Source organism: Drosophila montana, unplaced genomic scaffold, assembly GCF_035044405.1.
Source record: "Drosophila montana isolate Dmon_TW-CO22-7 unplaced genomic scaffold, ASM3504440v1 contig_2081_1, whole genome shotgun sequence".
NCBI classification, from domain to species: domain Eukaryota; kingdom Metazoa; phylum Arthropoda; class Insecta; order Diptera; family Drosophilidae; genus Drosophila; species Drosophila montana.
Window position 1 is genome coordinate 1650011 of NW_026996991.1, and position 12097 is coordinate 1662107.

General features: G+C 47.7%; 1 protein-coding gene across 3 annotated transcripts in view; it reads right to left on the minus strand.

Annotated features, from left to right (window-relative positions):
* Positions 1 to 661: 661 nt before the first annotated feature.
* Prosap (prosap) overlaps positions 662 to 12097 on the minus strand; it is a 73859-nt gene continuing 62423 nt past the window's right edge. For 2 of the 3 annotated variants that reach the window (XM_064680128.1, XM_064680126.1), the window contains exons 3-11: positions 11622 to 11747; positions 11230 to 11561; positions 10926 to 11094; positions 10522 to 10716; positions 10262 to 10328; positions 8226 to 8660; positions 6553 to 7132; positions 4566 to 6491; positions 662 to 4491 (exon numbers count right to left, since the gene is read on the minus strand). In XM_064680128.1, the coding sequence (XP_064536198.1) occupies positions 2802 to 4491; positions 4566 to 6491; positions 6553 to 7132; positions 8226 to 8660; positions 10262 to 10328; positions 10522 to 10716; positions 10926 to 11094; positions 11230 to 11561; positions 11622 to 11747 (5520 nt within the window). In that variant the 3' untranslated portion in view covers positions 662 to 2801. The remainder of the gene's footprint in view (positions 4492 to 4565; positions 6492 to 6552; positions 7133 to 8225; positions 8661 to 10261; positions 10329 to 10521; positions 10717 to 10925; positions 11095 to 11229; positions 11562 to 11621; positions 11748 to 12097) is intronic. The other variant, XM_064680129.1, reaches the window with a different exon arrangement.

The following is a 12097-nucleotide window of genomic DNA, read 5'->3' on the forward strand; positions in this document are numbered from 1 at the left end:
ATGACGGAGATAGCCGTGAAATTTTCGAAACCTGGAAATCCCTGAATAATGAATCGATAGTCCTAATCCTTCCGATCTCAAACAGGCATATCCCTTTGATATCCTTAAGGATATCTCAAAATTATGAGTAAAAATAAGGTGGCCTTTTCATAAAAATAGCCATAACTCGGCCATATCCTTGCGGATTTTCAAAGGACTTGGTTCGTTAGCATTGCTAGGACCAACTGCATCAAAACATAAGGGGGTCATCTAAGAATCCAGGACTTGAAAATTTTAGTTGTGGGCGCAAGGAAACACAAAGATTTTTATATCTCGGAAACTACGAGGACGAAATGGATGTCCTTTGGTCAGTTGATATCCCTGGTTCAAACACATCGCTTGACACCTGACTTGTCAGGATCCGAGAGTATATAGCCGAGTAATTCGCAATTAGAAGAAAAAGGACTTATCCTTGATTCTTAGATGACCCCTAAATGTTTTGATGCAGTTCCATAGACTTGGTCATTGCAATTCTAACACGGCAAGTCCTTTGAGAATCCGCAAGGATTTGGATGAGTTATGGTTATTTTTGTGAAAAGGACACTCCAGAGTACGTTAGGTTCGTAAGGACCAATTCCACCCGTTGGCATTCAAGAGAAATCATCTAAGCCACCCTTCGATGTAATTTTCATTCATATTTATTGATTTCTTTATACGCATGTTCATAATACATAATTGCATATTTTATGACTTAATATAATTATATTCCACAATTGTAAATACATTCAATGTGTGTGTGTGTATGTATGTGTGCTTCAATTGTTTAACATTATAAATGTGTATAGCATATTTATCATACTCGCTTACTTTGCATGTACCCGATATATGTATGTGTATGTGTGTGTGTTTTATAGTATATAGACTTGATAGGTAGGACGTGCATGACAACTCGACATGGATACATCCATGCAGTTAACTTAAACATAAAACAAGCTTGGCTAAAATAAGAGGGCTAAAAAGGGAGAGGGCTGTGGGGCAGGTGCTGAACTAAAAACAATTTACAAATAATTATAAACTATTGCGGGAACTAAATAGTGTGCTAAATCTAATTAGAAGTTAGCTTTGCCAATATTCATGCAAATGTGCCTGTGTATTCGTGTGTGTGTATGCATGTATGTATGTGTGGGGCTATGTTTAATAACTTTTCAACACTTAGATGCTAGTGCAAAGGTGCGGCCTGCCAATACTAAATGTTTAAATATTTAGCTTATTATTATTATTAGTTATAAATTATTTGCGACACTTTCTTTTTACGGATTTTTGTTTAAACAGCTTAAATGCCTTTGCCTGTTTGCATTAGTTGAGTTTTTAAATGTGATTAATTGCTAGTAATCAATGTTAAATGTTGCACGTTGCATGTTGCACGTAATATTATGCAATAAAATCAGCCTTAGTTATAATAATTGTTACTTGTGAATACGCATTTCTGTAAGTTCATGAGTCCTTAACAATATTTGCGGCAAGTGCCTGCAAATACTTGAGAACCTCTTTCAATTTCAATATTATTGTTATATTTGAATTATATTATCTTTAAGTGTATTTCCTTTTAACTTTGTAATACTTGCGCAAGTTAAAGATTCTCTCTAAAAAACAATTATACAAAAAGGGCGTTAAAAGTAAAAATCTGTAAATTTTACTACCAAAAATTTACGCTTACAAAAGTTTTGCCGCTCGTTATTAGTTAGTTTAAATATGCTTTTTAAAAATGCGTTTAGTTGTTAATTAGGTAATTACTTGTAGTGATTTAGTTAAGTATAGTTTACTGTATTTCATTTGACTCGACTCGACTAAATGCGCAAATTCAAACTCTATTAGTATTAGCATTAGTATTATTATTATTTTTATTATTATTATTACTTTTGCTTCTCTAAAAAGTACCACTAAACTGTAGATTAGATGTGAGTGTTGAATGTTTTGTGCATTCGAACGCGTGAATATTGATGAATGGATGGATGGATATTGAAATGCAGTTGAAATGCACTTGAAACAAAGTTCTAGCTTCTAGTTAAAAACTCGATGCTTAGGCTAATGATTAATGCTTGTCACGGGCATTTGTTGTGGAAAACCATAAACGAAATATTTTTGATTGAGAATTTCCACAACAATTGCGACAATTTTCACTTGTGCAGCTCGAAAACAAACTGAGTCTTTCGTAATAGGTTCAGTTTGTTTTCAATTCTTAAGAACTTAATGTTTAAGATTTACATAGATTGAACTTTACTTAAATATTGCAAACATGTTTCGAATGCTCGATTAAAAATATTTCAATATTTTTGCTTCTTGTTTTTTCTTTTTTCTACTTTGCTGCGTTTACGCCGCATACATAACTTTATATCACACGCAATAAATATAATAAAATAATAGAACATTTGTTTCTTTTTTTTGCGAAATTAAACAAATTAAAAATCGTGCTCGTGCCATATTGCGTTATTAACTAATTATCTTTTTTATCGTGTTTTTTTCTATATGTTTTTACATGCTTTGAACTTGAATGTTATTTTTTTATGCTTTTCAATTTAATGTTAATTTTACTAATATACATCGATAGCATTTGCAAACATGTTGCAATTAAAATTGATTCGAAAACTTGTTGCTGGCAACATGTTGCCAAGGTGCGCATGTGTGTATGTGTGTGTGTGTATTAATTTCGAGTGCAGCTATTCGTTGTGAATGGCAATGACTGTTTGATGTAATTCTAATTAACGTCTTAACGTTTTTGGCAAATTGTTGAATTATCGATTATATACCATATATCGATTGCTTTAGTGCAGTCTGTGATGATTGGCCTTGGGCATGGCGCCGACAATGCGCACACGGCCCAAGGTGCCCACTGCGCCAGCGCCAGCGCCACCAGACAGCCGCTGATGCTGCTGTTGTTGCTGCTGCTGCTGCTGTTGTTGCTGCTGCTGCTGCTGATGTTGCTGTTGCAGCAATTGCAGTTGCTGCTGGTGACGCTGCTGCTGCTGCAGTAGCTGCTGCTGTTGCTGCTGTAGATGCTGCTGCTGCTGTTGCTGCTGTTGCTGTGGATGGTACTGCGGCGCGTGTTTGGCATCGTTGCAATCACAGAATTGCGGCGGCGGCGCCAGGACCAGATTCTCGGTGCACAGCTGCATATTGTTGTTGCCCGGCTGCGGCACAGCAGCAGCAGCAACGGCAGCAGATGGCACAGCCACCAGTTGGCCGCTGGGCAGCATGCCCACAATATGCGTGGCCATCTGCTGCTGCTGCTGCTGCTGGTGGTGGTGCTGTAGATGTTGCTGCTGTGTTGGCTCACCGTCGCTATCCGCCTCGAGGGGCGGCGGCAACTGCACCAGCGAGACGGCGGTGGTGCGCGTGGCGCCACGCTGCATGGCAATGGCCGCCGCCTGTTTACGCGTGAGCGAATTGTGACGCTGAAAGGCCTTGGCTGGCGGCGACGGACTCAGCTCACCGTCGTCTTCATCTAGATCGGAGCGCTGCTCCAGCTCCGAGTCGTGGCCCTTGTGCAGCTGCTGCTGCTGCTTGGCCACCAGGGCGGCTGTGCTGGCGCCACCAGCGGCCGCTGCTTTGGCTTTGAGTATCTGCTGCAAGTGTTGCTGGTGCGCCAGTTGCTGCTGTTGCTGCTGCAGTATCTGCTGCTGTGTGGCAATCAGCTTCAGATTAGGATTTGACTGATGATGCAGCTGCTGCTGCTGCTGTTGCAGCTGTTGCTGTTGCTGCAGCTGTTGCTGGTGATGCACATTGGGTATGCGGCCTAGCACCTGAGGGCTGAGCACCGGCTGATTCGATTTGACTTGAGCTGTTGCTGCTGTTGCTGGCAGCTTGTTAGCAACAGTTGCTGCTGGCTTGCTGCTCAGCTGTTGCTGCTGCTGCTGTATGACTGGTGCATGTTGCTGCTGCACCATCTGCTTAACCGTCAGCGTTGTTGTTGTTGCTGCTGCTGTTCCTGCTGTGTTGTTGCTGTTGTTGTTGTGATTGCCGCTGGCATTGTTGTTGAGATTGCCAGTGGACGTGGACTTGGTGGCCGCCTCGTAGGCAGCAGCAGCATGCGCCACATTTGTGCCCGCATTAATGTTGCTGCTGGCTTTTGTGTTGCCAGTTGCTGTTGCTGCACCAATACTGATGGTTGTCTTGGCCAGGGGCTTAGCCGGCGGATCGGGTATGGTCTTGGGCTCCTCGACAATGGTCACGCTTGGCTTCTTCTTGATGGTGTCCGTGGGCTTGCCGACGCATGTGGCCAGCAGCTCCTGATCGCTGCTCACGCCGGAACTGCTGTTGTCGCACTCGTCCTCGCCAGCAGCAGGCTGTGGCAGTAGCTGTTGCGGCTGCTGCTGCTGCTGCTCGTCTTCCTTCTTGAGGAAGCCGTTGGGCGACGACTTGGAGGTCTTAAGATTGCTGCGTATGCGCTGAATTTCTTCCACGGACAGCGAGTGCGAAATGGAGGCACCCGAGCCAGAGGCAGAGCTGCTGCCGCTAAAGAAGGCAAGAGAGAGGGACAGCAGTTAGTGAAAGCAGGACTCAGGTTGACAGCTATTTGTGGCACTTACCTGGCCTGACTGTTGCCGCTTGTTTCCGGCACATCGAAGAGCGCAATTTTCTCATTGAGCTTCGTGTTGCGCGCCACCAGAATCGAGTTCTCGTCCTCGCCGTCCGACTCGCTGCAGCTGTAATCCGGCTCGGGTATGGGCGGGGCCGCGCTAGCTGTGGCAGTTGTCGTTGCATTGCCATTCGCTTGCTGCTGCTCTTGTGCTGCTGCTGCTGGCGGTGGTTTTGGCGCCGGCGGTGGCGGAGCTGGCGGCGATTGAGGTGCTGCTGCTGCTGCTGCGGTTGTTGCTGTTGTTGTTTGTTGCTGTAGCTGTGGTGCCGCATAATGGGAGCCGGCCGGAGCAGGCGCTTGGGCACGCAGCTGAGTGGGCGCCGCATATTGACTGACATGTTGCTGCGGCTGCTGCTGCTGTTGTTGCTGTTGCTGTGCGGCGGCTTCCTGCTGGGTCTTCTCCTGCGCCTGCCGCAGCTTCCAGGCCATCACGTTGCGCAGCTCCTGCGGCGAGGCATAGATCTTGGCATTGGCCGATGGATTGAAGCTGCTCTGGACGCCATCGATGGCCGCCGAAGTGACTGCGTCGTTCTCGGCGCGCTTCTTCAGCTTCTGCTGCAAGGATATTGTGCTCTCGTACTCCGATACGCTGCTGCGCGTCTCCACCTTGACCACCTGGCCGACGGGCGGTGGCGGCGGTGGGTGATTGGGCGGCGGCAGCACTGCGCCACCAGCAGCAGCCTTGCTCTCTTCCTTGCTGCCCGCCGTGTTGAGACGCTGCAGCGAGGCGTGCAATGTGGCCACGTCGTCCTGCGAGTGGTGGCCCTTGCCCGCCGCCTGCCAGATGGACGAGGCGGAGCCGTGCAGCTGCGGCCCATGCAGATCGGGCGTCGAGTGGAAACGCTTCAGATCGCGACCGCTGCCAACAATCGCGCCACCTACTGTGGGCGTGGCCACCGGCTTGCCGCGCAGCGTGCCGCTGCCGTGCTTGCTCCTGGCCGCCTTACGCTTCATCTCGGCGACGCTACCATAGACGAGGGGCCCGGTGCGCATGGGCGAGCCATTGGCGGCGGGTGGCGTAGCGGCACCACTGTCCGTGCCCGACTGGAAGCGCGAGCTGGTCATCATGGTCGCATAACGGCTGGCGCTGGAAGCGCTGCCCTCGCCCTGCTGCCGCTGGAAGAGCTCCTCCAGCTCGGCGGCGGTGATGCGGCTGGATGTGGGCCGCGCCTTGATGCTGGCCGTGCGCAGCTGCACCGGTGTGCCCGGATGTGTGGGCGTGGGCGTAGCAATGGACTCGACCGAATTGGATTTGGTATGCGGCACATCGTCTTGCTCCTTCTCGCCGCCATTCTCCAGGCCGGCGACCATAGACTTGGCCCTGGCCCGTCCCACACTAAGCGTCGTCTTCGGATCACGTCGTGGCGGCATGGGCGCCATCCGAACGCTGCCACCGCCACCCGAGGCGGAGCTGCCGCTGGCATGACTGCCCGGGCCCATGGACATTTTGCGCGGCAGCGTAGCGCACTGGCGGTGCGCGCTCTGCGGCGTGCTGGGTCCACTGTTCAGATGCTGGCTGCCGGCGCGTGCGCCACTCGGCAAATACTGAGCGCTAGCCTGCATCTGGAGCGGAAATTGTGGCGAGACGACGGTCATGTTGACCAGGGCGCCCGCCGAGCGTATCATCTCGACGACCTGCTCGTGCGAGGCGGCGCTGACATCTTCGCCGTTGATGGTGAGCAAAAAGTCGCCCGGGCGCAGTCCGGCCATGTCGGCGACGCCGCCGGGATCCACGTCGTCCAAGTACTGCAGCGCCGGGAAGCGCTCGGAGGGACGCAGCTGCATCAGCTGGGAGCTGGCCTTGGCGCCGCGCAAAATGAAGCCAAAGCCGCGCTTGGCCCGATGCAGCACCACCGAGCGGGGCGCATTGTAGGCCCTAGATGGATTCCAATATGTGGATTAATACGAGACCTGACAGGGATTAGAAACAAACTTACCCCTTCTTGATGCGAGGCGCTGTGGCGCTGCTGTATTGTCCAATGGAATTGCTGCCCATGTGGCCGCCATTGCCCTCCGGCAGATGATGCTGCTGCTGCTGCTGCTGGCAGGAGCCGTTGCTTGTCATCGAGAGCGAGGGCGACTGATGGGGCTGATGGAGCAGCGTGCTAGAGCTGCCCGAGTGCCCGCCAAGGCTCAGCTGGGGCGAGCCCTGGTAGGAGGCGGGCTGTGGCTGCAGCGGCTGCTGCTGTTGGGGAGCAGCCATGCCCGTGCTGGCGGTCATCACATTGGTGATGTGCTTCTGGCGCAGATTCACCTCCTGCACGCATTCGGCGGGAAAGAAGCCCGACTGATTGGTGCCGCGCACATAGCCTTCGAGCAGGCCGCAGTCGGTGCTGCCCACCACCTCGATCACATCGCCCGGCTGCAGCCGTATGTGACCCACCGTATTGCCCGCATAGGGCTCCATGCACACCACCGTGGTGCTGGGATGGCCAATCGAGCAGGCCGCCGAGTCCGAATTGGTCCCCACGCCCGACGAGTCGCTGATGATGTCGCTGGTGTCGCCCAGCGATTTATCTGTGCGGATGGCAAAAGCGGAAACTCAAGTAAGTCGACAGGTCCATGGACAAATGATTTGACCAGCTCCGTGCTGCAGCCGGAGCCGCAGCCGGAGCTGGAGCTGGACAGAGACAACATTGAGTATGACGATTACATGCGAATGCAGTGAGTGGAAAGTATATTACAGGCGGAAGGAGAGGTGAGCACAAAAAGCAATGCGTTTCGATGCATTTGTGAATGTGGCTGGAATAATCGCGTGGCGAATCGCTTAGACACGGTCGAAATTGCGGGCGACTCATTATTTTGCAGTGAATGTGTCTTTAATTCATCTTCAAGTGAATGAGTTGTTCTATTTGCTTGCTTTTTGGTATTACTCGGCGTTGCCCGTGCAACGTACTTTTCATTAATTTAAGTCTACTTCTCACCCAGTTTTCGAACCTTGGGGTGAATTTCTCACGATTGGTAATCTCTATTTATTCTTTTTGTTATGTCTTAACTATCGTCTTTATAAGCTGGGTGCCCATTTTCCTGCCCAGTTCCAGTTTTACTTACATCTCACCAGCTATGTAGACTGCACATTGAGCATCAGTCAGTCAGTCAGTCAGTCAATCAATCGGGCAGTCAGGATAACAGGACAGAACGTTTTATATGTATAGGTATTACATAAATTAAGTGTGAGTATGACTGAATCGCATAATTCACTCATAACTTAGTCACAGTGTGAATTTGTAATCGATTAAAAACGTGCTTAAGTATATTGATAGAATCGATAAAAATAGTTGCCTGCTTCTTTTAAAAGCAGGCAAAAGACATGCACTTGTGGAATTTGATTATATAAAATATAAACTATATTCTAAATTTAAACTAAAGCTAATATGCATGCTTGATTCGTTGCAAATTTTATACTTGACCTCTTCTTGGGCTTATACATTGATAATTATAGTAAAAGCAGAAAATATGTACAATAATACGGATATATATGTGTGTGTATGGCTCTCTCTTAGTAAACCCTAAGCTTCAATCGATGACGCTCCATTTTAAATTAATTGAAATTATAAATAAACTTAAGGAGAACTTAGGTAAAAGGCGAAATCAAAGTAAATTCCATTACCTGTCACAATGCTGATGTCGTCCTCGTGAGAGCGATGTCCCGACGAGCCCTCGGATAGGCTCGAACTGGCCGAGCTGTAGGCGCCCAGCATGTGCTCCGATGGACAGGGCGAGGGCGGGCCGTGAAGCTGCAGATGCGGCTGCTGGTGCTGGTGGTGCAAATGCTGCACGTGCTGGTTATGGTTATGGGGCTGGTTCTGGGTCTGGTGCGGCTGCAGCTGCTGCAGTTGCTGGCGCGAGAGCGTGCCCATCAGGCTGCCGCCTCCATTGCCATTCACACACATGCCGCCACCTGGCCCGGCACCAGCGCCCCCTGCACCACCCAGCCCACCGGCAGCCGCAGCAAGCAGCCCAGCGCCAGCGGCCCCGTTGGCGCTCAGCCAGCCGATGCCCGAGCGGCGCTTCGGATTGTAGCGCGGTGGTCCCCGGAAGGGTACTGCGATGTGGATAGTAAGGATAGTTTGCGATTTATACGTGTATATTTGTGTGTGTGTTGTGGTTATTGTTCTTGTTGTGGGAAGAGTTTTGTCAGTCGCAGCTAAAGAGCTGAGTTTATGTGTCGCGGTGGTGGGGAAAAGAGCTCTGATACATATATTTCTGTTAGCTATGGTTATGTATTTTTGTCACATTTTGTGGCCAAGTTTGTGGAGAGACCATCCGGTTTCCAGGTTTATGATTATGGCTTATGGGGGCTGCACTAGAGATGAGCAAATGTTCAATAAAAGACTGTCATTTGTTAACAGCTGTTAACTAACATAACAAACGCATGTTAGCCAAAATATGTTATTGCTCAACCCTAGCTTGCTCTACTCAATCTAGAATCGGGCATACTCTTATTAAAAAAAAAAATACAGAAAATAAAAGGTCAAGATATTAAGGATCAAATTCCTAGACTATTTCCTATGGATGCTAACACTTGGGATCGGTACACCAAAGGTTTTTCTGTTACTTACTGTACTTACTGCTCTGCTGTATGAATGTAGCTCAAGGCAATTGACCGTAGGATAAAGCATAATGTAGCAAAAAGTTGACATTCTAGGAATGTGCAAAAACAAACTAGCTAAACAATATGATGTATAGGTTATTTATGCTGTATGAATACATCAATAACTATATAGATAAATGGATAACGGTAAAAAATTTAACAAAACATTGAACAAGACAGCCAAGAGAGACACAGACAGAGAAAGAGAGAGAGATATATAGACGTGGCAATGAGGTGTGAGAGTCAAACGAGTACACGAGCAAAATTGAAACAAGTTACAGTTACGAATAAGTACTATGCATATTTATATATATAGAAAGAGAGGTAGTATATATAGAAAATATATCTCAAGCAAATGCAAAAATATGCAAGGCAAATACATATAAAAACTTGTACATATAGCGTTTGTTATATAATATGCGCCAAATTTGTATGTTTAATTGATATATATGAAAAATGATTTTCGATTCGAGGAGACCTAAATGATGAAATGATTTGTTGATATATGATTTTTATATGAATAGTTTAAGTGTCGTTGAGAACTTAACAGTTTTTTTAAGGGATTTTGGGACTAAAAGTGATTAAAACAGAGCATAAAAATCGGTTGGAATTGATCTTGACAATAGATACTATAGATTGAGTAGAGGAAACTCGAGAAAACTAAAATGTAAATCAAGGTGTGACAAAAAATGGGATTAACTGAGTGGTAAACGGGGCTGAGCATGAGTAAAAAGTACAATATGGCAATGTCAATGTCGAGTACGAGTCGATTGGGATTGGTCGATGCGTTTCAGGAACGTTGATATCATGTTTATTAAGCAAAATTGTCCAAAATAACTTGGGCAAAGTATTTAATATTGTATTTGAGACCGTTTTCCACAAATTTGTTGTACAAAAGCACTTTAGCTTTTACAGTACGGGCTGAGCGTTGGTCATCAATCACTCAGTCTGTCAATCGTTTTTTAGATTACGTGAAATGATATCAACGTTCCCTGATTTGTGTGAGTGCGAATGAATGTTTGTATGATTGCGATAGGCTCGTTTGCACTCACCAATATCCTCAGATTTGTAGTTCTCAATTATTTCGGCAAGTTCCAAGTTGCCAGCGATGACAGCAACCTGGGGAATAAAGTTACATTAGCCCAGAATGAGACCAGAGGCTAGGCTAGGCATTAAATATTTGGATTGACTACAAGCAAAACTACGTGAAAAGTACCATGAAGACAACTAGTATATTATACGAGTATATTACGATTAACTGTAGCTGAAAGTGTGTCAGACTTTAATTTGGATTCGTTTTTGTTTTAAATACCTGATAGGGAGTTTGGTTGGCAAAGTTCTGGGCACCGCGTTGTGCGCCGCGAAAGAGAAGCATTCTAGCACAAGCCTCTTGGTTGTTAACAGCGCAAACATGCAACGGGCTGTTACCGGACGCATTGCGTCCATCCATGTCAGCACCGTAGAACAACAAGTGTTCCAAGTGCTGCACCAGGCCATGCCGACAGGCCTGAGCACAGTTTAACAATAGTTAGGCAAGCGTTTAAAGTTAGACAGAAGAGAAGTAAAAATCAATTAGCAAACAAATTTTATATCTTTCCCAGCACCAGCACCAAAGTTTCTCTCAATTTGGATAGGGAGCGGGGGCTTTCACAAGAACCAAAAAAAAATTACGAATAAATAGAAGTCGTAAAGCTATTTGGACCGTCACCGACTTACCTGATGCACCTCGTTCCAGCCCTGGCTGTCCTGTATGCCCAGAGTGGCGTGATCGTGCAAGAGGCTCTCCGTGATCTTCGCCTCGCATTTGCGTGTTATGGAAATGTACAGAGGCGTTATTCCACGTCCGTCACGATAATTGGGCGAGGCGCCCAGCTCCAGAAGTGTGCTATATGGAATACATATAAGAATTAATAATATAACTTTAAAGGTTTAATCAGGCTTTTATCTTTATTGAATAGAAAGTGAATGCAGTCAGTCAATCAGTCAGGACAAATGCGTCCCAAATGGAAATAAGTCTCACCTAACTGCCTCTAGCGAGTCATGTTCGACGGCTCGATGGAGCGCCGTGGTGCCATCCTTGGTGCGATAGTCCAGCAGAGCACCGCCATTGACCAGGGCAATGAGCAGCTTGTTGGGCTTCTTGGCGCCGGTGGCCACGGAGAGCGGCGTCTCGCCGCTCTCTGAGCAATGAAAATTGGGATCCAGGCCCTTGGCACACATCTTGGCTATCTTCTCGACATGCCCGCCATTGATGCACTCCAGGAAGCGACGCAAATTGGCGCGTGTGTGCAGCGCCTTCAGCTGGCGCTCGTCCAGGGTGAGCATCTTATACACGCGACGTTTGTACTTGAGCTGCGGGGGAAGAGGAGCTCGGGTCAGTTGAGCGCCTAATATGCAACTGCTGCAACTTACCTCCAGATAGCCAACTGGTCCATTGAATGGGTAGTCGCCCAAGCGTCGTTCCTCGTCCAGAAATTTGCCCGCCTTGCCATTGGAGGGTGGCGCAAAGAGGCCATAGTTAAAGCTCTCCTTAAGCTCCTGCAAGATGACAAAGGGAAATAGATGAGTCTAAGTTGGGCTGCAGTGAGTACCGAGTGCGGCTCGTCCATCAGGTGTGCCATTCACGTGCTCAAGTTGTTCGCTTTACACACGCACAGCCCCTCTCACACCCACATCCACCCACACACACTCGCACACCCACTCACAAAAGACTTCCTGCTTGCGTTGGGTGTAGCTGCAGATGCGGGCGCCTCACAAAGCTGTCGCTAATGAGCGCGTGACAACAGCGCCATCTAGCGTTCGGCACTGAATGCTTAAATATACTCTGTTCGCAAAGTGAATTGGGGTATATTGCTTTCGAGCAATGTGCATGTCTTACAGTCATAGAA